The following is a 24,986-nucleotide window of genomic DNA, read 5'->3' as shown; positions in this document are numbered from 1 at the left end:
CCTGTAATATCTACTTTGTCCGTCATGTATTATTGCATAATTGTCAGCCTGGGGCATGGTAAAATCTAAGTAAATGCTTATTGAATGAGTATAGCTTTTGTAAAGCTTGAAATTAATCTGTTTTATCTCCAGAAGGAGAGTCTGCCAATTCTGAGGTGAATTGCGGATGAGATTCAGGGTTGCTGTTTTCTCAAAAATGATGGAAACTGACTTCAGTGAATTATAGAATGTATAATAACTTTTTTAAGTTTGCTGGATGAGGTGGTTAGCAAAAGTATATTGGTAAAAGATATTTCTGAGTCATCAGACTTGTTCTTTTGTGTTATTTTGATTGTAGACATGGATTTTCTTTCCCACAGCTATGGAATAATGCAGCCAGTACTGTTATGTTACATTTTTAGGTTTTTTTCCCTCTCTTATTTCATGTTTATTTTTAAGGCTTAAGGTCTTGTGGATCCTCAGTGGTTTAGAAATTCTAGCATACATTTTCTTAGCAGATCTTAGGTTTGCTAATTATTAATTTTTATTTTTTAAAATTATTTTCTAATTTAAAGTAGGTCTAAATGTTTCAAACAATCTCTTGGCTCTATATTTAGTGAATTATAAAAAATATTTAAGTGGTTCAAGGTTTAGAAAAGTTCACTATTATTTTATTGCCTTTTAAAAACAAGGTTTTTTTTTTTTTTCTCCAAACATCCAGCCTTTGAAGTAAATTTTATGGATGATGTGGGTCAGACTCTATTAAACTGGGCCTCTGCTTTTGGAACTCAGGAAATGGTAAGCTAATAAATAACAGCTTGTATTTTAAATCAAAGATAGGAATATTCATAAGGCAGCTTTATGAGTCTTTATAATTTTACAGGTAGAATTTCTTTGTGAGAGAGGTGCTGATGTTAACAGAGGTCAGAGGTCATCATCATTACATTATGCTGCATGCTTTGGAAGACCTCAAGTAGCAAAGGTAAAATCCAAGTTTTAAAAGTCTTAATTTAGTTTTTAACATTTATATGGTTCCAAAATTAGAATAATTTAAAACTTCTTATTTTGAGAAGTCGTGCATGCTGTTGTCTCCACTCTGTTCTCTTTGCTCACTATAAGTAAGCCTTATGATTACCTTTTTGTATTTATCATTTCAGTGTTTCTTAATATAAACATAAGAAAAACAAATACATATGCTTGTTTTCCTCCTTTTCTTACAAAATGTGACATGTTATGTATACTCATCTGTGCTTTGCTTTTTTCACTTACTGTATATTGGAGACCTCTCTCTATTATTAGTACATAGCCAAAAAAACCTGTTGCCTTTGAGTCAGTTCCAATTCATAGCGACCCTATAGGACAGAGTAGAACTGCCTCACAGGGTTTCCAAGGCTGTAAATTTTTATAAAAGCTGACTGCCGCGTCATTCTTCCGCAGAGCAGCTGGTGGGTTCAAACTGCCAACCTTTCAGTAGCAGCCGAGCAGTTGAGCACTGTACCACAAGGGCTCCTCCTATTAGTACATAGTGTAGTTCTTTTTTACGTCTCTGTATTTACACTGAGTGGATGTACTACAAGTGTATTTAACCAGTCACCTATTGTTGAACACTTGATTGTTTCCAGTTTCTTTCTTTTGGCGATGAATAACTTTATGCGTATTTCAACTCTGTTTATCAGTAAAGCAAGTATTTTGTTTGCAGAAGAATCATAACATCTTTGACTCTTAGACGAACAGGTCTTTGGAGAGTTCTTCTTACAGTTAGAAAAATTGAAGTCCAGAGAGGTCAGGTGATAAGGGTCAAGCCAAATGTATTACCTAGGTCTCTAGAATTTTCCTGTTGTGAAGCAATTTGGGATGGTGCAATGTTAACCCATTTTGAAGTCAGGCACACCTGGTTCAAGTCCCAGCTCATGCTCGCACCAGGCTCCGTGACCTTAGGCAAATTTGACTTGCACTTTTACCTGTGAAATGGGTATACTGTTATATTCCTAGCATGATTATTGTTCGAATTAGAAAAAATACGTGTAAAACACTTACTGTAATAATTGGCACATTGTAGGTACTCAGTTGATAACTGCTATTACTATCATCTTTACGGAAAAAATTTTCTTAACGACTTAACTTTTTCAAACCCTGGTAAAGTGGTTTCTTCACGTTTGAATTCTGTCAGTGTGATGGTTCTTAGAGATTGATGCATCTAAGGGTGATTAAGTAGCACTGCATCAGTAAAGGAGGTTTTACAGTTTCTATTTCAGGTATCTTTCAAGTTGGACAGTTAATTAAAAAAAAGATATATTGAGCCGTAGTTTTTTTTACCAGTGTTATCTGGCACCAGTGGCTGTCAAGTCAGTTCTGACTTATGGCAACCTCGTGTGTTAGAGCAGAACTGTGCCCTACAGTTTTAAATGACTGATGTTTCAGAAGTAGATCACCAGACCTTTCTTCCAAGGCACCTCTGGGTGGACTCAAACCCCAAGCCTTTTGGTTAGCAGCTGAGTGTATTACCCATTGGCACCAGGGCAGTAGGATAGTTAGTGACTGAATGAGAGAGAAGGAGCCCAGTGTATTACATCTAACCCCAACCTATCTTGATCACACAGCAGCCCACAGGAAGCTGCAGCTGCCATTCCTGACAATGATAGGCTGTAATAGGTAATACTCACTGAGCACTTATTTTGTGCCAGGCAGTGTCTTAAGCATTTTACATGTTTATGTTTCATTTAGTCTTCACAGATAATTCTGGTTTTTAATTGATTCTAAGACACCCCTCCACACACACATTTTAATATCCCTGAAATAGGAAAATATAATTGCTGTTGGCCATATAGATGTTGTGGCATAGTTATCATTGCCTCTTCATGGAATAAAAATTGCAAAGTGGATTTTAGTGACTTGGAAGAAATATTCTGCCAGTGAAGGAGCCCTCTAAGAACTGGGGCATCACTAATACTCTTTATGGCAGAGATGACAATCTTGTGTGTACAAACACAAATTTTGGTGACTCTGAATTGAAAAGTAAAAATAATTATGCAAAAAAGTTACAGAAATACCTGTTGTATTTCGTTTATATTTGCCCCAGTGATAAACGAAAAAAAATTCTGAGTTTGAAAAAGTTTCAGTAAGGTAAAAAAAAAAAAAAAGAAATTCCAAGATTAAGCATTGTTTTTAATTGGCATTTTTTTCTTTCTCAGTGGTAATCTGGCATTCTAGATTTAATAAAATATGGAATTATGATTCAAATCTCAGCAGTTTAATTCTGGCATTTTTAACTACTACTGCTTACTTCTCTGATGTGTGTATGTATTTATTTAGTTGTCAAATATAACTACTTATTATATCATAACAAAGCTCAAAAACTGTTTCTCTAAAAGTACAGGAAAAATGTAAGATGTGTTCTCTATTCAAAAGAGCTTATGGTCTTCTGGGGAGAGAGTCCAGTATTGATTAAAAAATTGGTGACCGATAGGAATTAGTGTTTAAGACCTAAATTTTATAGTTCATTCTAAAATAATTACATTGATACGGAGAAAGGGCAAATTAGTGAAACTTGAAGTGCTTAGGAAAGGCATTAAGTAATAGAGCCAGCATGAATACATGAGTAATATTTGGACAGTTTAAGGGGATAAAGCTGCCAGGAGAGAATAGAAGCAGAGACACAGTGGTTGACATAATGACTTTGTGTCCTAGGCCAGTAAAGAAACTAGCCTGAAATAGCAATTGGGAAAACTAAGTTTTTAATCTGGTCATGGGGACCAGATTATGGAGTACTTTGAAAAAGCAGAAAAATTAAAATGTGATGTAGTCAACAGTAGAGAGTCTGTAAAAAAGCTTTTAAACTTAGGAGTCAAATGTCTTCATCCATAATGGAGAGAAGGGGTTGACAGATCAGTTAGTAAATGATTAATAATCTGAATGTGATATCGTGAAAGGTATAGGGTGGTAACAGTGGGAATAGAGATGAAGGACAGATAATGGTGATGTTTTTGTCAAAGAATTGACTTAACTTGGTAATTGGCATTTGTTAGCGTTGAATTGTGTCTTCCGAAACTGTGTGTCAGCTTGGCTAGGCCATGATTCCCAGTGTTGTATGGTTGCCCACCATTTTGTGATCCGATGTGATTATCCTGTGTGTTGTAAATCCTAACCTCTGTGCTGTTAATGAGGCAGGATTAGAGGCAGTTATGTTAAGTGAAGCAGGACTCCATCTACAGGATTAGGTTGTATTTTGATTCAATCTCTTTTGACATATAAAAACTAGCAGATAAGGAGGGTGGGTACCTCATACCACCAAGAATGTAGTGCCAGGAGCAAGAGTACACCTTTGAACCTGGGGTCCCTGTGCTGAGAAGCTCCTGACCAGGAAAAGATTGGTGAAAAGGACCTTTCTCCAGAGCCGACAGAGAGAGAAAGCCCTCCCTTGGAGCTGGTGCTCTGAATTTGGACTTCTAGCCCACTAGATGGCGAGAGGACAAGCTTCTCTTTGTTAAACCCACCAACTTGTGCTGTTTCCGTTATAGCAGCACTACATAACTAAGACAGCATTATGTAGAAAATGATGAAGATGATTACTATCAGATAATATAAATTTTAATTAAAGGTGACAAACTGATTAATAGTACCTCTGGGAAAGTAAAGAAGTTGTGGGGGGAGGAGTTTGATGGAGAAAATGATGGGTTCAGATGTGAACATACTTAATTTGAAGTGATACTAAATAACTGAGTGAAATAAATCCGTTAAGTTTTTCAGGATATGAATAGATTACTTTTTTTATGATTTATCCTTTCTCTCTCTCTTTTTTTTTTTTATAATTTTTATTGTGCTTTAAGTGAAACTTTAGAAATCAAGTCAGTCTCTCACATAAAAACTTATATACACCTTGCTCATACTCATACTCCCAATTATTCTCCCCCTAATGAGACAGCCCGCACTCTCCCTCTACTCTGTCTTTTCACGTCCATTTCGCCAGCTTCTAACTCCCTCTACCCTCTCATCTACCCTCCAGGCAGGAGATGCCAAGAATAGGTTACTTTTAAGGTGGTAAGTGCCAAGACAGAGATTTGGATTCGTATCGGCTTAATTAAGTAATTTTGGAAAAACTTTGGTTGGCAAAGTTGAATATCAGAGAAATAAGATATTAATTGTTATATACAAACTTAATGCATTTTTTCTCTAGACCCTGCTAAGGCATGGTGCAAACCCAGACCTGAGAGATGAAGATGGGAAAACTCCATTAGATAAAGCTCGAGAAAGGGGCCATAGTGAAGTGGTAGCTATTCTCCAGTCTCCAGGTGAGTGCTAAACTCTTTCCTTTTAAACCCGCTATTATTTTCAGCTTCATTTCCATAGAAGCAGCTTTTGTAGACATATTAACCTTATGCAAATAAACTAGTCCTGTGGTGTCAAATAATTACGTAAGTATACCCTTACGTTTGATAAGCTTTTAACATCATACTGTTCTGTTTTCTGACGCTGTGGCTGCATGAATTCAGAACGATCAAATTAAAAGTTCAAGGGGTATGGGAATGTTACATAAAGACAAGCTGGATATTGTGAGACAAAGTAGCTCGACCAAACTTAAAAGCTTTCACCGAGTTAATGAATGCAGAGCCTCTGTGAAGTCTTTTTTAGAATCAAGTGGACTGTCTACAATTATCTCCTTAATTTGTGATTCAGCTCATTGGAGGTGCTAGTGTTGTTTAGTATTCTTACAAGCACCTTGGGAAATACGGTGGCCTAATTTAGTTTTAATTATTGTTAATTAGAGATCATTATAGTTTGAAATTGGGCACATCTTAAGATTTTTTTCCTTGAAATAAAAAGATTGCAAAAATTGTTTCATTGAAAAATACTTTTTCTGCAGGTGATTGGATGTGTCCAGTTAATAAAGGAGATGACAAGAAAAAGAAAGATACAAACAAAGATGAAGAAGAATGTAATGAGCCCAAAGGAGATCCAGAAATGGCACCTATATACTTGAAGAGGTTATTGCCAGTGTTTGCGCAAACATTTCAGCAAACTATGCTGCCTTCAATAAGGTAGTTATTTATATTACTTGTATTTGTTACCTTTCACCAGTTATGTAGTTTCATCTATTCCCCCTTTTCCAGAACGGTTTTGGGGTTTGTTTTAGTACTGAAAAGGTGTGGTAAAAATAAAAATTAGCTTGGAATAGGAGAGCCATCTTTTCTTCTGATGATCTCACTTAAGAAGAGAAGTAGTTTAGAAAATCAAAAGGATTAGATTTCTAACACTTTTTTTTTTTTTTTTATAGCTCTCTGAATATCAACTCTGTAGAAAATTTTGATAAGTACACCAAACATTAATTGAGTTTCATGGAGGCTTGTTGGTAGGGTCAATGTGAGATAGCCAGTAAAAGAGATACCCAGACAAATGAGACTTGGCTCTTGCTTGCAGACTTCTTGCAGGCTAGTGAGGAAGATAATTGAGTAACAATTCAGAGTGGTAAGTGATAAAGTAGACCTGTAATCCGTGTTCTTTGGGAATATGGATGGTTTAACAACTAATTGCACTGGGTAGATTGGAGAAGATTTTATGCAAAAGTGAAATTTAAAAGATACTTAGGAGTTTTGTAGGCAGACAGATTTGGAAATAAAGATGGGGAGCAGTATATGCAAAGTCACAGAGGCATGAGTCAATCCATCTGCATGTCCTAGTGGCTCTCCCTTTTCAGTATGCCCATAGCCTGCCATTTGTATCCATTTGGTACCAATTCTTTGGTCCATGCTATACCATCACCTGTACTTTGACTATTACAGTATCTTCTTAACTAGTCTCCCTCCTCTTTTTCTCTATTGCCCCTCTGTAATCTGTTTGTACATATTAGGCAGAATTTTTTTTTTTTTTAATCATAATTATATCCCTGATTCAAAACCTCCGGCAGCTTCCAATTTGCCTTAGACTAAAACTCCTAACTCAGGTTTCCAAGGCCTTACTTAAGCTCCACCAAACTTCATGACACCTCATTTAGCTTAACTAACTTCTTACTCATTACACAACAGTATGCTAGCCTTCTCTCTGTTTTGGAAACATTCTTAGAGGATTCCTGCCTTAGGGCTTTTGCATTTGTTTTCCCTCTGCTTGGAACTTTCTGTCCCCAGATCTTTTGAATGGTTCGTTGTTTCCAACAGCAGGTCTCAGTTGAGATGTTCTACCCACTGGAGTTGGTCCACCTAATTAAAATTTACTACATCAATCGTCCTGTTTTATTGTCTTTGCTGAGCTTATGCCATCTGAAGTCTTGTTATTTTTTTTTATTATTATTATTTTGTTTGTTTATCTGGATTTATTCTCTGTCTCCCCTCTAAAGTAAACTCAGTGTGTACTGCTGTATTCCTGTAAAGGCAAGAAGGTATGGAATAGGATCTGATACTTAGTAGGTACAAAGTAGGTATTTACCGAATAAATGACTGTGTTTTGTTAGTAATTGTAAGCCTTTTGCTATTGCTGGAGTATAGGATATGTTTGGAAAGCTCAGTGAAAATGTTAAGAAGGTAGGCAGCAAGAGTCTTTTATGACCTATGAAGGTCTTAGAGACCATGTTAAAGAGTGTGGACTTTACCCTACCATTAAGGATTATTAAACACTTGTGAGAAAATTTGACACAGTCAAATTTGTGATTTTTAAAAATCACTTTGGCAGCAGGATAGAGAAGAGGACTGAGGAGGGCAAGAATAGAAGCAGACTACTTACGGATTGGCGGGACCAGATTCAAGTGGTTAGGAATTGGCTTATATAGGGACTGGTGACAATTAGATGTGAGGGTTGAATGGAAGCAAGGGGTAAAGGATGACTGCCAGGATTTCGGCTGAGTGGTGGGGACTTGATTTTGGTCATTTTAACTCTAGAACGTATAGTCTTTTAGGATTCAGGTGCCTCAAATACCAGTATTATGAGTTGATGTTAGAGCGCAAGCAATGTGCTTTAAATAGGAGAGATTTGGCAGCAGGATACTTTCGAGCGAACATTTAAAAGCTTGGTCTTTATTCTTCCCCAAATATGTACAGATGTATAGGTGTTCGTATGACTACACTTATTTTTTTTATTGAAGGGCTTGAATCATAAGGAATAAGAAATGAACGAATTCAATTTTGAATAAGATAATTTGATCTGAAATTTTAGAGGACAAGCAGTCATGCCAGTATTCGGAGAACTGCTTCATGTTAAGGCCATCAGAAAATTATAATTGGTACATAATTGATATGCTGCCATGTAGCAAAGTTCCTTTATTGTATTATTTGCTGTCATTTTTAAAAAAAAATGGTTGGAGATTATCTAAACACAATTTTAGTTTTAGCACAGCTGTTGCTAAATTTCCCAAGTAATAATTAGCAGGCACATTTGATTGTGGTTAGGAAGACAGCAAATGTCTCAAACTCTAGAGTCACCTCAAAGTAGGTTCAAATTGCCAGTATGGCCACATCTAAAAAGAGTGTTGGTGGGCGATGTATTTAACTTGCGACTCAATGGATTCATGTCTAAGATGGCGATAACTATATTTAATTCTTTTCAGGTATATGAATAAAAATTAGTTATGTATTATATGTTTAGCATGTTGCCTAATATATTAGAAGTATTTGAAAAATGGTTCTTCATTTTTTGGAATTATTTAACAGTGTTAAAAACAAGGGAGAATAGGTTACAACCTAATTTCTTTTACTGCTTCAGGTTAAAATTTAGCCAGAAGAATAGACATACCTGCGCTGATTCAAATAGCTAATGGAGGGGTCTATACGTGTACATATATTGACATTATCCATTATCTATCTGTGCTGGCTTATGCACAATGTCTGCTCATGAAATAAAAGGCACAGAGCGTATCAGTGGAGTCTTCAAAACAAAGGATAGCAGTATCAGTAGTGGAACCCACCCACCCACTGCCATCGAGTCGATTCTGATTCATAACGACCCAATAGGACAGAGTAGAACTGCCCTATAGAGTTTCCAAGGAGTGCCTGGCGGATTCGAACTGCCCACCTCATGGTTAGCAGCCATAGCACTTAACCACTACACCACCAGGGTTTCCCGGTAGTGGAATAGTACTTGTAAAAACCTGCTTATTCTTTCTGCAAGATATTAGACGGAGAATGTCTCCACTTTATTTTAGAAGAAAGGCCGCATAAAATTTTGAAGAGGTCTAGTAGGTTTTTTTAGTAGGTTAACAGCCATAGAGTTAGTATCGATAATTAGACAAAGATTTGAGTTCCCTTTTCACCAGCCAGATGTCCTTAAGGATCATTTCCTTTTTTTTAAATCACAATTTGATTGAAAGAGAAAAGTAGATGTGGTTGGATAGACGAGTAAATTGTTTTTGGATGAGAATATTAAATGATCGAAAGATACAGATTCTTACAAATTAATTCATAGCTTATGTAGTTGTATAGAAAATACAGAATTTGCGTTAGAATTTGGTGTATCTCAGAGTTCATCTACAAGAATAATTAGGTGAGATTATTAAAGAAAAATCTGAAAAGTTAGTGTAAACACAAGAATGTATCCTTGAGTGGAGTAGAATAGAGCCAGTTATAATAATGAATTGAATATATTATGATGGAGATTTACCAGATGATTCAGAGACAAGATTATTTAGTAAATGGTACTAGGATAGTTTTTTTTACAGTTAGATTAAAAAGGATGGTGCTGGGCTACCATTACTAAACATTTCAATCAAAGATTGTATAGAACAATCCTGCTCAAAAGTGGAAAAATGCAGAATAGAATTTCAAATTCTCATGAAATCCAGTCTTTCTGGAGCCATGGAGGGCTGCATGAACCTGTGAAACTATTGCCCTAAGATAATCCTTAAACCTTACAGCAAAAATATTTCCTGAAGTCTTTTTAAAACTGAACAGTAGATTAGCTTAACTAGTAAAGAATGTCTGCCTTAAGCATTATGCTCTTGTAAGATCTGTCTGTATGAGATCAAATTGACAACAGCAACTCAGAAGGTTAGATAGGAAACTTAGGGGCCAGTGAGCAACTCAGAAAAGGAGGATGAAAACGGTTAGAATGTAATTAATGTCACTGAATTGTACATGTAGAAACTGTTGAATTGGTGTATGTTTGGCTGTGTATATTTTCAACAACAACAACAAAATAAAATATAACAAAAAAGTCTAGACCTTATACTCTATATCTAAACAAATTCTAGATAAATTTAAAAAAAAGAGCCATAGGAAAACAAAAAGTAAACATGTGTTTATCAGATCTTGATAGGAAGAATGACTCACAAAACTTACTTTGTGTTAGTCAAATCTGTCATTTTAAATTTTACCTTATGTATAGAACCTAAAACTGCTACATATCAAAAACAGTTTTACCAACAGCAACAAAAGCCCTACCATACAAACTCTGAATCCAAATAAAAATGCCAGCAGATTGGTCATTTTTAGCAAATATAACCAAAAAACCCCCAAACCAAACCCATTGCCGTGGAGTTGATTCCAACACGTAGCGACCCTATAGGACAGAGTAGAACTGCCGCATAGGGTTTCCAAGGAACGCCTGGTGGATTCGAACTGTCGACCTTTTGGTTACAGGCAAACTCTTAACCACTACGCCACCAGGGTTTCCATTAAAATATATATATGTGTATATGATGTCATATTTACCCATTTAATACATAAGAAACTAAACAGTAATAATATTGTAGTGAATTAGTACATACGTGTCTGATAATAATGTAAAATGTTGACAGTCTTTTTTGGAATCAGTTTGCCAGTATGGATTCAGTACTGCTACAATTCAGTATGTATGAATGTCTTCAGACTCTTAGATCCAAGAATCCTTCTCTACTGAAGAAATAGGAAAAACTATTTCCATAAAAGAGTCAGTGTTGCTTATAATCAAAAAGACTGTAGTAAGATAAATGTTTACATTTTAGTGTTGAAAGAGAAAATTTTGTTATGAATATTATCGATAGTGTAATGCTTAAGATACAAATTTGAGTTCAAGGTCTGTAATATGTTACCTCTATAACCTCAGAGCTCTGGTGAGACAGTGTGTGAGAGCTCAGGTGCTGACCAAAAGATCTGTAGTTCGAATCCACCAGCCACTCCTTGAAAACCCTGTGGGGCAGTTCTACTCTGTCCTATAGGGTCATTATAAGTCGGAATCAACTCAATGGCAACAGATTCGGTTTATTTATTTATTTAATTTTTTGGTTTTGTAACCTTGTAGACTTACCTTTCTGGGTGTGAGTTTCTTCACCTATAAAATTGAGATAATAAAATTCACTTCATAGAGGTGGTTGTATGGATTAAATGAGGTATCATGTTTTTAAAGGGTTATTATAAAAGGGTTCCTGGCTTATAAGAGCTCAGCATATGATACAGCTTTAGGTAGGGAGATAGATAAAAGCATAAATATTCTTATGCTATTAATTGAAATAAATCAAGATAAAGAACTATTATACATAAATACTGATTTTGCAGCTGTACAAATGACCGTTAACAAAAACTGGAAGGAACTAACCCTTTTAGGGTACTTCCTCCCCAACCCCTATTTTCTATAATGTGCTTGAATTTGTAATAAAATACATTTATTTAGTTAAGGAATATATAATGTTTATTTCAGCTAGAGAGAGTTATGAAATACATAAAGACCATGTACTATAGAATTACAGCGGTGTCAGGTGCCTGTCTTGGCTGTTAGTATTGATTTTTGGCCCTCCATTTCTCATGTGGAAGTCACCTCAAGGATAATGGTATCTACAGCTGGGTGCTGAGAATATTGTTAGATGCTCAGAAAATTTTTGTCAAATGAATCAATTATTGGTTCTGTTATAGACCAGTCTTCTCTTAGTCTATTAAAATTTAAATTTGTGTGCGTATGTGTATATTATTTGACCAGAATGGGTTGCTTGCTATAATAGTGAAGTTAGTTTGTGCCACTTCATTAAGTATTTCCTGTGTTCAAACTGCTGAATGGTTTGCAGCCAAGCTCTTAACCACTCTAACACCAAGGGCTCCAATGTTATAAGCAAAGCTCTGGGTGAATACAAGGCAAGGAACACATGCCAAGTTGTTAACAGCGGGAATATTTTGGGGCATGAGATTACTAGGATCTCTTGTTTTTTAATTTACAGGAAAATATTATTACAGTGAACACAAATTTTAAACTTGAAAAGAATAAAAATATTTTAATTAAAAATTTCTTTTACATATGAGCTATCAGATACTTTAAATTGTTAGTGTTTTTTATTTTGGGTTATGGGAAATTTTAGGTTATTTAAAATTTTACACCGTTTATTTTCTTAGGCGAGATTCATGTGATTTTCTAAAATTATGGCAGGTTAACATTGATCCTGGTTGAATATAAAGTAGTATAATAACACGTATAAAAAACTTATAAAAGTAAGTCTTTTTGGTAGTAATAGAAAATAGATTAAATGACCTCAAAAACAAACATAAACATGAATTAGTATTAGTATAGAGTCTCAATTTTTAAGTATACTCTTCAGCAGAGTGTGTAAAATGTGATATTGGGTATTTTATTTTTTATGAATGCATAGTTGCATTTTGGATTATTTCAGTTTATCATTGCTTCATTAATTTTTTTTTAAAATTCTTCAAGGAAAGCAAGTCTTGCTCTAATTCGAAAAATGATTCATTTTTGCTCTGAAGCACTGTTAAAAGAAGTTTGTGATTCCGATGTGGGTCACAATTTGCCTACAATACTAGTGGAAATCACTGCAACCGTTCTTGATCAAGAGGTCAGTTTCTTATCTTTCTTGCAACTCCTGTAGCTTTAATTCCTTTTTAATAGTGTTAAGTAAAATAAGTTTTGTCCTAATTTCAGCAAATCATTCTTCTGTGGGAAATTGTTGTGTTTGTCTACTCTATGCACCTAAACTTATTTTTTATCATTTTCAGTTAGTTTCCTTGCTGTCACTTCTTTCTTTTCTCCACTCCCCTTCACAGGATGATGATGATGGACACTTACTGGCCTTGCAGATCATAAGGGATTTAGTAGATAAAGGTGGGGATATATTTTTGGATCAGCTAGCCAGGCTTGGTGTAATTAGCAAAGTATCAACTTTGGCGGGTCCTTCCTCTGATGACGAGAATGAAGAGGAGTCAAAACCAGAAAAAGTGAGTAGTCTTAATTACAGTGGTGTCAGGAATAGGGTTTCTTTGGAAAAAAATCTAATTTCAATTTAATGATGGTTTCTGAAAAAACAAAACTCAATATAAAATAGTACTGTAATTCCTTTTTAATTTGGTTAATTTTATTTTTAAAATTGACAATTTTTTTGTTATTGTGCTTTAAGTGAAAGTTTACAAATCAAGTCAGTCTCTTAGACAGAAAATTATATACACCTTGTTCTGTACTGCTAGTTTTTCTCCCCGTAATGAGACAGCTCACTTCTCCTCTCCACTCTGTGTTCCCTGTGTCCATTCAGCCAGCTCCTCTCCCCCTCTGGCCTCCCATCTTGCCTCCAGACAAGAGCTGCCCACATAGTCTCATGTGTCTACTTGGGCCAGGAAGCTCACTCTTCACCAGTATCACCTTCTCTCTTAGAGTCTAGTCCAATCCCTGTCTGAAGAGTTGGCTTTGGGAATGGTTCCAGTCTTGGGCTAATATTCGGTCCAGGGACTATGACCTCCAGGGCCCTTCTAGTCTCAGTCAGACCATTAAGTCTGGTCTTTTTACGAGAATTTAAGATCAGCATTCCACTGTTCTCCTGCTCCCTCAGAGATTCTCTGTTGTGTTCCCTGTCAGGGCAGCCATCGGATGTAGCCAGGCACCATCTAGTTCTTCTGGTCTCAGGCTGATGTAGTCTCTGATTTATGTGGCCTTTTCTGTCTCTTGGGCTCATAATTACCTTGTGTCTTTGATGTTCTTCATTCTCCTTTGCTCCAGGTGGGCTGAGACCAATTGTTGCATCTTAGATAGCCGCTTGCTAGCGTTTAAGACCCCGGATGCCACTCACCAAAGTGGGGTGCAGAATATTTTCTTAATACATTTTGTTACACCAGTTGACCTAGATGTCCCCTGAAACCATGCTCCCGAGACCCCTATCCTTGCTACTCTGGCCTTCGAATCATTCGATTGTATTTAGGAAACTGCTTTGCTTTTGGTTTAGTTGTTTAGTCCAGTTGTTCTGACCTCTCCTGTATTGTGTGTTGTCTTTCCCTTCACCTAAAATAGTTCATGTCTACTATCTAATTAGTGAATACCCCTCTCCCTATGCCACACCCTCGTAACCATCAAAGAACATTTTCTTTTGTGTTTAAACTGTTTCTTGAGTTCTTATAATAGTGGTCTCATACGATATTTGCCCTTTTGCAACTGAATAATTTCACTGAGCATAATGCCTTCCAGATTCCACCAAGTTATGAGATTCATAGATTCATCGTTCTTTATTATTATGCAGTATTCCATTGTGTGAATATACCATAATTTATTTATCCATTCATTTGTCGATAGGCACCGTGGTTGCTTCCATCTTTTCGCTGTTGTAAACAGTGCTGCAGTGAACGTGGGTGTATATATCTGTTGGAGTAAAGGCTCTTATTTCTCTAGGATATATTCCAAGGAGTGGGATTGTTAGATCGTTCTATTTCTAGCTTTTTAAGGAAGCACGAAATTGATTTCCAAAGTGGTTGTACCATTTTACATTCCCACCAGCAGTGTATAAGTGTTCTAGTCTTTCCACAATCTCTCCAGCATTTATTATTTTGTGTTTTTTGGGTTAATACCAGCCTTGTTGGAGTGAGTTTGTATCTCAGTGTAGTTTTGATTTGAATTTCTGTAATGGCTAATGATCGTAAATATTTCCTCATGTATCTGTTAGTTGCCTGAATGTCTTCTTTGGTGAAGTTCCTGTTCATATTCTTTGCCCATTTTTTAATTGGGTTATTTGTCTTTTTGTTGTTGAGTTTTTGCGGTATCATGTAGATTTTATGGATCAGATGCTGATTGGAATTGTTGTAGCCAAAAATTTTTTTCCAGTCTGTAGGTAATCTTTTTACTCTTTTGATGAAATGAAATCTTTGAATGAACATAGGTGTTTGATTTTTAGGAGCTCCCAGTTATCTAGTTTGTCTTCTGCATTGTTAGTAATGTTCTGTATACCGTTTATGCCATGTATTAGGGCTCCTAGTGTTGTCCCTGTTTTTTCTTCCTTGCTCTTTATCATTTTAGATTTTATATTTAGGTCTTTGATCCATTTTGAGTTAGTTTTTGTGCATGGTGTGAGGTATGGGTCTTGTTTCATTTTTTTGCAGATGGATATCCAGTTATGCTAGCACCATTTGTTAAAAAGACTGTCTTTTCCCCATTTAACTGTTTTGGGGCCTTTGCCAAATATCAGCTGCTCATACGTGGATGGATTTGTGCCAGGATTCTCAATTCTGTTCCATTGGTCTATGAATCTGTTGTTGTACCAGTACCAGGCTGTTTTGACTACTGGGGCATAGTATGTTCTAAAGTCAGGGAGTGTAAAGACTCCCACTTTATTCTTCTTTTTCAGTAATGTTTTACTTATCTGGGGCCTCTTTCGCTTCCATATGAAGGATACAATTTTTAACTTAGAGAAAAGTTGCAAATATAGTGAAAGAATATCAGAACATCCATTATTCAAATTCACTAACATTTTTCCCGGTTTGCTTTATAATTTGTGCACATGCCCGTGTGTGTGTAAAAAATACTGTTTGAGAGTAAGCTGGATGTATAGTATTCCTTTTTATGCCTAAATTCTTTACAAAAAAAAACAGATATTCTCTTACATAGTTCTAGCACATCTAATCAAAGTCGTGAAATTTAATGTTGATATATAAAATTAGTATCTAATCCAGAGACCATATTCAAATTTTGCCAGTTGTGTTTAATGTAGGAGCCCTGTAAGATGGGTGGTTTGAACCCACTAGCTGCTCTGGGGAAGAAAAATGTGGCAGTCTGCTTCTGTAAAGATTACAGCCTTAGAAAATCTATGGGGCCGTTCGACTCTGTCCTGTAGGGTTGCTATGAGTTAGAACTGACTCGACGGCAGTGGGTTTGGTTTGTGTTTGACATACTTCATAGCATTTTTTTTCTCCCCCAGTGCAGAATCCAGTCCAGGAGCACACATTACATTTATTTAGTTAGCATGTCCCTGAGAAGCTGCAGCAATTTCTCAACTGTTCTCTGTCTTTCATAGCCTTGGCATTTTTTAAGACGACAGAGCAGTTATTTTGGACAGTGACCCTCAGTTTGTGTTTGTGTCACGTTTCTTCATGATTCAGTTCAGGTTATGTGTTTTTGGCAGGAATACCATAGAAGTGATGCTTTGTCCTTCTCAGTGCATCATGTGCTTTCTCAGAGGCACACGGTGGTCACGTGCCCTGTTGCTTATGATATTAAGTTGATCGCTTAGTTAAGGTTGTCTCTGCTAACCATTTAGTAACTTTGCAAAATTACTGTTTTCCCTTTGTAATTAATAATTTACAAGGAGATAATTTAAGACTGTAAATATGCATATTATAAGCTTTTACCCACTATTTTCCAGTATCCATTAATGATGTTTACTGTGACTATAAATTTAAAATATTTTTATATCCATCTTCCCTGATTTCCAGCAGTGGTTGTGCCTAGCATTTAGTGAATGCTGATTGTACGTTAAGGAGCCCTGGTGACGTAGTGGTTAAAGCAACTGACTGGTAACTGAAAGGTCAGCAGCTCCAAACCACCAGCAGCTCTGTGGTAGAAAGCTCTGAGAGTCTGCTGCCACAGAGGTTTATAGCCTTGGAGATGCTGTGGAGTCGCCGGGAGTCAGAGTTGACTCATGACAGTGGGTTTAGTTTGGTTTGGTACTATATATTAGTAACAGAGTAGTAATATTTTTGAGAGAATGTCAGGGTATAGCTTGTAATTGTAGAATCCTGAAGGGTGTGTTTTGTTCCTAAATCTGGTTAATCATCAGAATTACTACAGGATTTAACAACAAAAAAAAAGGAAAACAAAAAATGATGTTTGGGTTCAACACCTTGGAATTCTTCATCCAAGAAATATGTTACAGCAATCTCAACTGAAATCCCAGCAGTATTTTTATAGAAATTAACAAGCAAATTCTAACATACATGTGGAAATACAAAAGATCTAGAGTAGACAAAGCAACCTTGAAAAGGAACAAATTTGAAGGAAATGTGCCACGGGATTTCAAGGCTTATTTGAAAGCTATAGTAATTAAGACAGTGTTGTATTGGCAGAAACATAGACAAATAGTTAGTGGACAGAATATACTCTGCCAGATTTCAAGTCTTATTATAAACCTGTAGTAATCAAGAAAAGTGAGATAATAGCATAAAGATAGATCGGTAACCCACCCACAGTTAATTTTGCTAGTACAAAAATGCTAAGACAGTTAAATCGGGAAAGGGTGATCTTTTCAAAAAGTGATGCTTGAACAATTTGAAAGCATATATGAGAACATGAACCTCGACCCTTACCATATTAAAAAAAAAAAAAACCAAACCCACTGCCATCGAGTCGATTCCGACTCATAGTGACCCTATAGGACAGAGTAGAACTGCCCCATAGAGTTTCCAAGGAGTGCCTGGGGGATTTGAACTGCTGACCTCTTGGTTAGCAGCCGTAGCACTTAACCACTACGCCACCAGGGTTTCCACCATATATAGCATATACAAAAATTAACTCAAAATGAATCATAGACTTAAATGTTGTGAAGAGAACTAATCCATTAGTCTTCTTTACCAGTACACTTAGAAATGACATAACTTAGATCATTATTTGTATGCATTTCTTAACATTTTTTTTTAAGGAATTATTTGTGAGATTTATTTTAGATAGTTGAATCGGAATACATATTGAATTATTATATTTAGGATGTTTTAATTTTAAATTTGATTCATGGTCACATTTTAAAAATGCTTCTGAGTATTTGAAATAGAAATTATTTTCCTGATTTCACTGAGTAATTTTACACATTTAGGAAGATGAACCACAGGAAGATGCTAAAGAATTGCAGCAAGGGAAACCATATCATTGGAGAGACTGGTCAATCATTAGGGGAAGGGATTGCTTATATATCTGGAGTGATGCAGCAGCCTTGGAATTATCTAATGGCAGTAATGGATGGTTCAGATTTATCTTGGATGGAAAACTCGCCACCATGTATTCAAGTGGTAGTCCTGAAGGTGGATCAGATAGTTCAGGTAACATTTTCTTTCAATTAAAAGATTTTACTAGTTTCTGTATTCCCATAATTTGTTTTTCTGCTCATGTTTTTATTACTGTGGTCATAGAAATAACATACATTTAATGATCATATGACCAGTTTCTTTAATATAAACAGAGAAAAAGTATTGTACCCTGAGAGCATTTCATAAATGCTGTTTTATTCTATGAGACAAGGAATAGTATTTTACACTGCTGTACTTCGGGCCCCAACTGTCTCTACTTTTAGTCTCTCTAACCTTCTAGGTAAATCCGCCTTCTGTCATGTGTTAAGTCGTATGTGTATGTTTCTGTCTCAGGTTATGTCTTTCCCCCGAATCCTCGTATTTTGAAAAATTATTCCCATAGGATTACTTTTATGCCTGAACCTAAATAGTTCAAACTGGTGGGAAGATACCAAAGAACTAAACTCTGTTAATTTCTTATTATGAAAAATTGGTATTCCAACAGGTAATTTCTTTTGTTTTGGAACATGAAATATTTGAAAGGAATGAGGTTTACAACAAGCATTTTGTCTTTATAGAAAGCAGAAGTGAGTTCTTAGAGAAGTTACAAAGAGCCCGAGGCCAAGTAAAGCCATCCACTTCTAGTCAACCTATTCTGTCAGCACCAGGACCCACTAAACTTACCGTAGGCAATTGGTCACTAACATGTTTGAAAGAAGGAGAAATTGCTATTCATAACTCAGATGGTCAGCAAGCTACGATATTGAAAGAAGATCTACCTGGTTTTGTATTTGAATCTAATAGAGGAACAAAACATTCATTCACTGCAGAAACTTCTCTGGGTAAGTATGTAGGCGTGTAGTTGGCTTAGCAGGTAATAATAAATGTGTATGTTAAATTGCATAGCATATGCTCTATGAAATGCCCCCTTTTTTTTTTTTTAAGGTTCAGAATTTGTGACTGGCTGGACTGGCAAAAGAGGCAGAAAACTGAAATCTAAGTTAGAAAAAACAAAGCAAAAGGTATATTTGTGGGATACCTTGTTTTTCTGTCTTTTATACTGGCTTGGTTAAGTCTGAATGGTAGATTAAAAGCATTTAAAAAATAGACCGTGTATAACTTAAACTACTCTAATATGTCATATTTTTAGTTTTGCTTTTTCTGTGTTCATTATTTTATTTTCCACAGTACATGTGTATTTATTACAATTTTTATGCATGTACTAAATATACTAAACAAGGTGGAAAATAAAAATACGAGATAAAATTCAGATGATTTTAAAATTAGTTGTTATTAATATCACAGAAACTTTAAACTCATACCGAAGTAGTTATTAATGATAGTAATATTTTTACTGATACAATGCCATTGGAAATACATCATCGTATTTTTCCAATCCTGATTTTAACACTTAGTGATGTAGCAAATTGAATGCTTGGTTCTAGGTTGAGATTGTTTTAATGCTTAGTTTTAATGGCATCTTAGATGAAAATCCTGTTTCCTAAAGATGCAGGAACAAACGCATTATTGGCTCCACTTTCAAAATCACAATATTAATTTTAAGTTTCACTTACCAGTTACGTAAGCTTTTTTTTTAAGTAGGGCTAGTATATTTCTATCTTGACTTAACGTCAGTTGTTCATGTATGTTATTTCATTTTTTAAAAAATAAAATATTGTCATAGTTAAGAGTCAACATTTTCTGGTGGCAATATTTTTATTTTGCCTATAATAGTGATATAAAGTAGTTTTTCTATTACAGTATGTAAAGAATGCTTTGTATGTGTTTGGGATTAGGGGAGGGTACTTGTGTTTTTTATGCTGTTGGCCATAGAAATGGTAATAATGGATTTTGTTCGGAGCAGTATTTTTTTAGATGAAGGTGTTCATGTTGTCAGTTGCAGTTGTTCATATGCATACTGGGTCATCCCAAAGATATTTTCAGATGCTAGACCTTGGGAAGAAAATAGATTTAATTTTTTTTTTTTAAATAAATGTGTATTACCTCTGTAGCTATATATATATTCGCTCATTATTGTTTCTGTATGTGTTTAAAAAGAGTGTGAGGCCAGAGATTTCTTCTAATCCAGGCCTTCTTATGGGCATTTGAAAAAGAAATATCTCACTCAATTGAAGATAGTCATTAGATATTAAATGGAATTTGACCTAAGTAATTCTTAATAAAGCTTAATACCACTCAGCTACTCAGGAGTTCCTTTAAATACCTGCTGTGTTGTATTAAACAACCAGCTCTAGGTTAAATCATAGGGAATTGAAGTTTCATAAAATAAAAGAAAAATAAACCACTGAGAAGTCTCATGTTTTCAGTTCCTTGAAAATGTATGATCATTGATTTAATTTCTTGAACTGAAATTAGTAGCAACTCAGTGATCAAGTGGCTGTTCTTTTGTGATTAAAGAAGTATTTATCAAAATATAGTAATTTTAGGTAAAAATAATTTTAAGTGTTATTTTTAATAGGCTTTATTTAAGCTGTTCTCTGAAGAGATTGTCTCTTTAAAGTTGTTCGGTATGCAGAAGTTCCTATCTTTTAATTCTGAAAGGCATAACAAAATAGAATGGAACAAGGTTTTATTAAATAGTTCAGGGAGTAAATTATTTTTCATTAAAGAATATGCTGGGTTAGTTTGTGATTTAAATGAACCCAGATAAATCCTAAGTTTACCCGAAGCATACATTTTAAAAGAGTGTTAGGTACTAAATTTCATCCACCTCAAGCCTGGGACATGTAGGGGTTGTTTTCTTAAATAACTTTATTTTAACTTGAATCTGAGGTAATCAGTACCCAAATGAACAAAATACAATCACACCTTCTCATGAGGAATAGGTAAATATGAGTGTCATGTACACTAGGTGTGAATTTGTAAATAGAAAGAGACATGAAACCTAAGGGATAATTACAATATTAAAAGGGTCAACTCTGATTTATGGGATTGCAGGTGGTTTTTCTTAAGTTTATTTGTATTTTCCAATTGTTTTACTCTAAAACAGATTACTTTTGTAAAAAGAACGTTAATTTTTTACAGATCGTGTAAATTAGATTCAGATGCATACCTATTTGATTCATGAATAAAAAGTTTAAATAATTGAAAACAAAAATTCTAAGACTTCATTTTACCTAGCACACTACTAAAACCTAGGGAATTTTTTCAACTGTTAGAACTTTTGATATAATGTGAATGGAAGTATAATATTTTTTGAAAGTTGACATGGAACCAACTTTCTAATTCTTAAAATTGCATACATACAGGTAGAAGGGACTGTTGGGTAAAATTATTAATTAGAGTAAAAATTCCTACTTGTTTGTTTTGGTAGGTACGAACTATGGCTCGAGATTTATATGATGACCACTTTAAAGCTGTTGAAAGCATGCCTCGTGGAGTAGTGGTAACACTCAGAAACATAGCAACTCAGTTAGAGTCATCTTGGGAACTTCATACAAATAGACAAGTATGTCTAAATTCTAGTTTCTAGATTTTATGACACTCAGTGAATCTCAATTTATTGTTTTCGCCTCTTTTATATTCTGGTTATTGATTAGAGATTGTTAGACTGTAGCCTATGGTCAAAATCTAACCTACTACGTGTTTTTGTGTGGCCCGTGAGCTCAGAATGGTTTTTATATTTTTAAGTAGTTGAAAAGAAATGAAAAGAAAACTATTTTATGGTACATGAACATTATCTGGAAATCAAATTTCAGTGTGCACAAATAGTTTTGTTGGGTCACAGGATCATTTACATATTGTTTCTGACTGCTTTGGTGTTGTAACAGCTTAGTTGTATTGTTGTGACAGAGACCATATGGCCTGTATGTCTAAACTGCTTACTACCTGATTCCCACAAAGAAGCTTGCTGACCCCAGTAGAGATAATTTGCTTTAATAATTTGAACTTCTTAATGTTGTTTACTGTCTTAATTTATTTTCATGATAATTCATATTCTGGTAAATAAGTATTTTAAAAGGTAAGCTTATTTTTTTATTGTCTTCATTAAATTTCTCTTTTTCTTTTAGTGTATTGAAGGTGAGAACACTTGGAGAGATTTAATGAAGACAGCTTTAGAAAACCTAATTGTACTTTTGAAGGATGAAAACACAATTTCACCATACGAAATGTGCAGTAGTGGCTTGGTACAAGCGCTTCTTACTGTTTTAAACAATGTAAGTTTATCAAGTAGTAAGGAAGTTAAAAGTATAGTATAGTTTTAAAAATTATTTATAACACAGGGACTTTTAGTGTGTTTTGTCAAGAAATATTAAAAAGCTGAGTAATTAATGTTTCTAATTTCTCCAACCTTTCTTTTAAGTGGCGTCATTAGTTGAAGCCAGTTGAATTAATTGAGTCTACTTTGATTTCTAAGTTCTGCAGTTATAATCTGTTCGAGGTTTCGTTGAATAAAACACTCACTTTAGCTTAAGATTTAATGTTATTTTTTACTGCTCTGATTTCTTTATAAAACCTGTTGCCATTGAGTCAGTCGATTCTTATAGTGACCCTGTAGGTCAGAGTAGAATCGTAGGGTTTCCAAGGAGCGGCTGGTGGATTCAAACTGCCGACCTTTTGCTTAGCAGCCAAATGCTTAACCACTGCACCACCAGAGCATAAGTTATGTAAAAAGAACTTAGTCTACAGATCTTCCTTCTTAAAGTACCTAAGTTAAATGCCATAAAATTAATTTATGAACATCGATAGTTTAGGAAGTTTTTATGAATATTTGACAGAAGTATTTGTTAATAACCTTATATTTCTCTTGAATTTTGTGTATATTGAGTATTATTGTGGTAAAATTTTTTCCTTTATTTTAGTGAAAGAAAATATACATATTATAACAAATTTTAACAGAATACACTTGTAAAAAGTGAAAGTTTTCTCCCATTTCAGTTCTACTTGCCACTTTAATTTCTTGATTTAAAAAAAAAAATAATAATTTATTGTGATTTTGGTGAGAGTTTACACAGTAGATTCCCATTTGACTATTTCTGTACATTTTGTTCAGTGACATTAGTTACATTTTTTCACGTGTCAACATTCTTTAATTGCGTTCTGGTTGTTCTGTTTCCAGCCTCCTAGTTTGCCTGTCCCCTTATTGTCTCATCTTCGTTTTAGAGTAATTGATGATCTTTTGGTCTCATAGCTGGGTGGTTTTTTAATGGAGGGCTGCACTCACAGATAATATCCTTTATTTTGTGCACTGATCTGTTATTTTGCTAAAAGGTGACCTCGGGATAGTTGTAGTTCAAGGTTTAAAGAGTATCTCAGGGCGATAGTCTCAGGGAGTCTTCCAGTCCCAACTGGTCCAGTGAGTCTGGACTTTTTAAGAATTTGAGTTCCGTTCTGCGTTCTTCAGTTCTATCAGGATCCATCTATTGTGGCCCTGGTCAGAACGGTCAGTAGCGATAGCCGGGCTCCATTTAGTTCTTCTGATCTCAGGGTAGATAAGGCTGTGAATTTCTTGATTTTAATCATTATATATGGTGGTACACTCTGAAAGGATCCTCTTTAACTTCAGTCTTATATTCCTTTCATTAATTTTACTATTTGAATGTGTTTGCATTTATGAAATTACAGTTATATGACATTATATCATTCAGTAATACCTATGAAATCATGGTTTTGATACACTAGTTATATTTTTTTCTATAACTCATTGAATATGTACTGTTGAAAAGGAAAATTTCCATATATCATCTGAAATCACCTTTCATACTACATTTTGGTGAACACTGATTTAGCAGAACAATTGCTGACTACACTATAACATATAATGATTCTACTCAGGCTTTATTGGTAATTCTTATGATAATATTCATCTCTGCATGAGTTTTTAATAAATTTCAGTTAAAAAGGGTTTTTTGTACACTTTCTATTTTTTAGAGCATGGATTTAGATATGAAACAAGATTGTAGTCAACTGGTAGAAAGAATAAATGTTTTCAAAACAGCCTTTAGTGAAAATGAAGATGATGAAAGGTAAAACTTCAAATTTCCTTTAATTTATTCTTTGCAGTGTTTGCACAGATGTATATTTCCTTTGAAATAGAGTATGATATAATGCTTATACACTCGAGGAACTAAAGTTTTAACAAAATTTTTAAAAATTTTAAGGGAATTTAATTTAAAAAGTAGTTTATGATGTAAATATAAAATAAGAGGAAACTTGAGAAATATTTTCTTAACCTAATGGAATAAAAGTTTAAATTATATATTGGCTATGGATATAGCTGATCACAGCTTAAGTTACATTTCTATTTAAGATACAATTGGAAATTTGAAAAATGATTGATGACATTAAGTAATAATTGTTCTTTTTATGTGATAATATGATTTTTCGAGGATACATACTGAAAATATTTCTGGATAAAATGATATGCTGTCTGGCATTTTCTTCAAAGTATATGGGGAGGAAAGAAGTGGGTGTTGATATAGATAGATACAGATGGACCATTAGTAGATAATTGTTAAGAAGCTGGGTTATGGGGTGATGGGAGTTCATCATACTATTTTGTCTACTTTTGTATGTGATTGAACTTTTTCATAATAACTGAAATTTAATTTCATTATTTAAAATACCATTTTAATGAATGCATATTATGTTTTTTATACATACAATAACTTATTGAAACATTCCTGTATAGAATATTTCATTTCTTTGCAGATTTTTGTTAATATTAAAACTAGCCTCAGTGGACCATGCTTTTGTATAAGTTTCTTCAAAAAGTTATAGATAATTAAAAAAAAAAATTTGATGCAGATGGTCAGATTATTTTCTAGAAAGGTTATGCCAATTTACACTTTAACCAATAACATGTGAGAAAGTATATCTTATTATTTCCTTGCTATCAAATATTAT

The 24,986-nt window shown here is 34.6% G+C and overlaps 1 protein-coding gene across 3 annotated transcripts in view; it reads left to right on the top strand.

The window, feature by feature from the left end:
* The window catches only part of HECTD1 (HECT domain E3 ubiquitin protein ligase 1), a 97,022-nt gene that overhangs the window by 36,044 nt on the left and 35,992 nt on the right, over nucleotides 1-24,986 (top strand). For all 3 annotated transcript variants that reach the window (XM_049898720.1, XM_049898719.1, XM_049898718.1), the window contains exons 7-18: nucleotides 701-777; nucleotides 863-961; nucleotides 5,153-5,267; nucleotides 5,840-6,014; nucleotides 12,571-12,709; nucleotides 12,918-13,088; nucleotides 17,930-18,152; nucleotides 18,698-18,961; nucleotides 19,065-19,141; nucleotides 21,454-21,588; nucleotides 22,151-22,297; nucleotides 24,012-24,106. In XM_049898720.1, the coding sequence (XP_049754677.1) occupies nucleotides 701-777; nucleotides 863-961; nucleotides 5,153-5,267; nucleotides 5,840-6,014; nucleotides 12,571-12,709; nucleotides 12,918-13,088; nucleotides 17,930-18,152; nucleotides 18,698-18,961; nucleotides 19,065-19,141; nucleotides 21,454-21,588; nucleotides 22,151-22,297; nucleotides 24,012-24,106 (1,717 nt within the window). The remainder of the gene's footprint in view (nucleotides 1-700; nucleotides 778-862; nucleotides 962-5,152; nucleotides 5,268-5,839; nucleotides 6,015-12,570; nucleotides 12,710-12,917; nucleotides 13,089-17,929; nucleotides 18,153-18,697; nucleotides 18,962-19,064; nucleotides 19,142-21,453; nucleotides 21,589-22,150; nucleotides 22,298-24,011; nucleotides 24,107-24,986) is intronic.

The sequence above is a fragment of the Elephas maximus genome, chromosome 10 (assembly GCF_024166365.1).
Source record: "Elephas maximus indicus isolate mEleMax1 chromosome 10, mEleMax1 primary haplotype, whole genome shotgun sequence".
Lineage (NCBI taxonomy): Eukaryota > Metazoa > Chordata > Mammalia > Proboscidea > Elephantidae > Elephas > Elephas maximus.
This window is presented reverse-complemented; position numbering and strand designations above follow the sequence as displayed.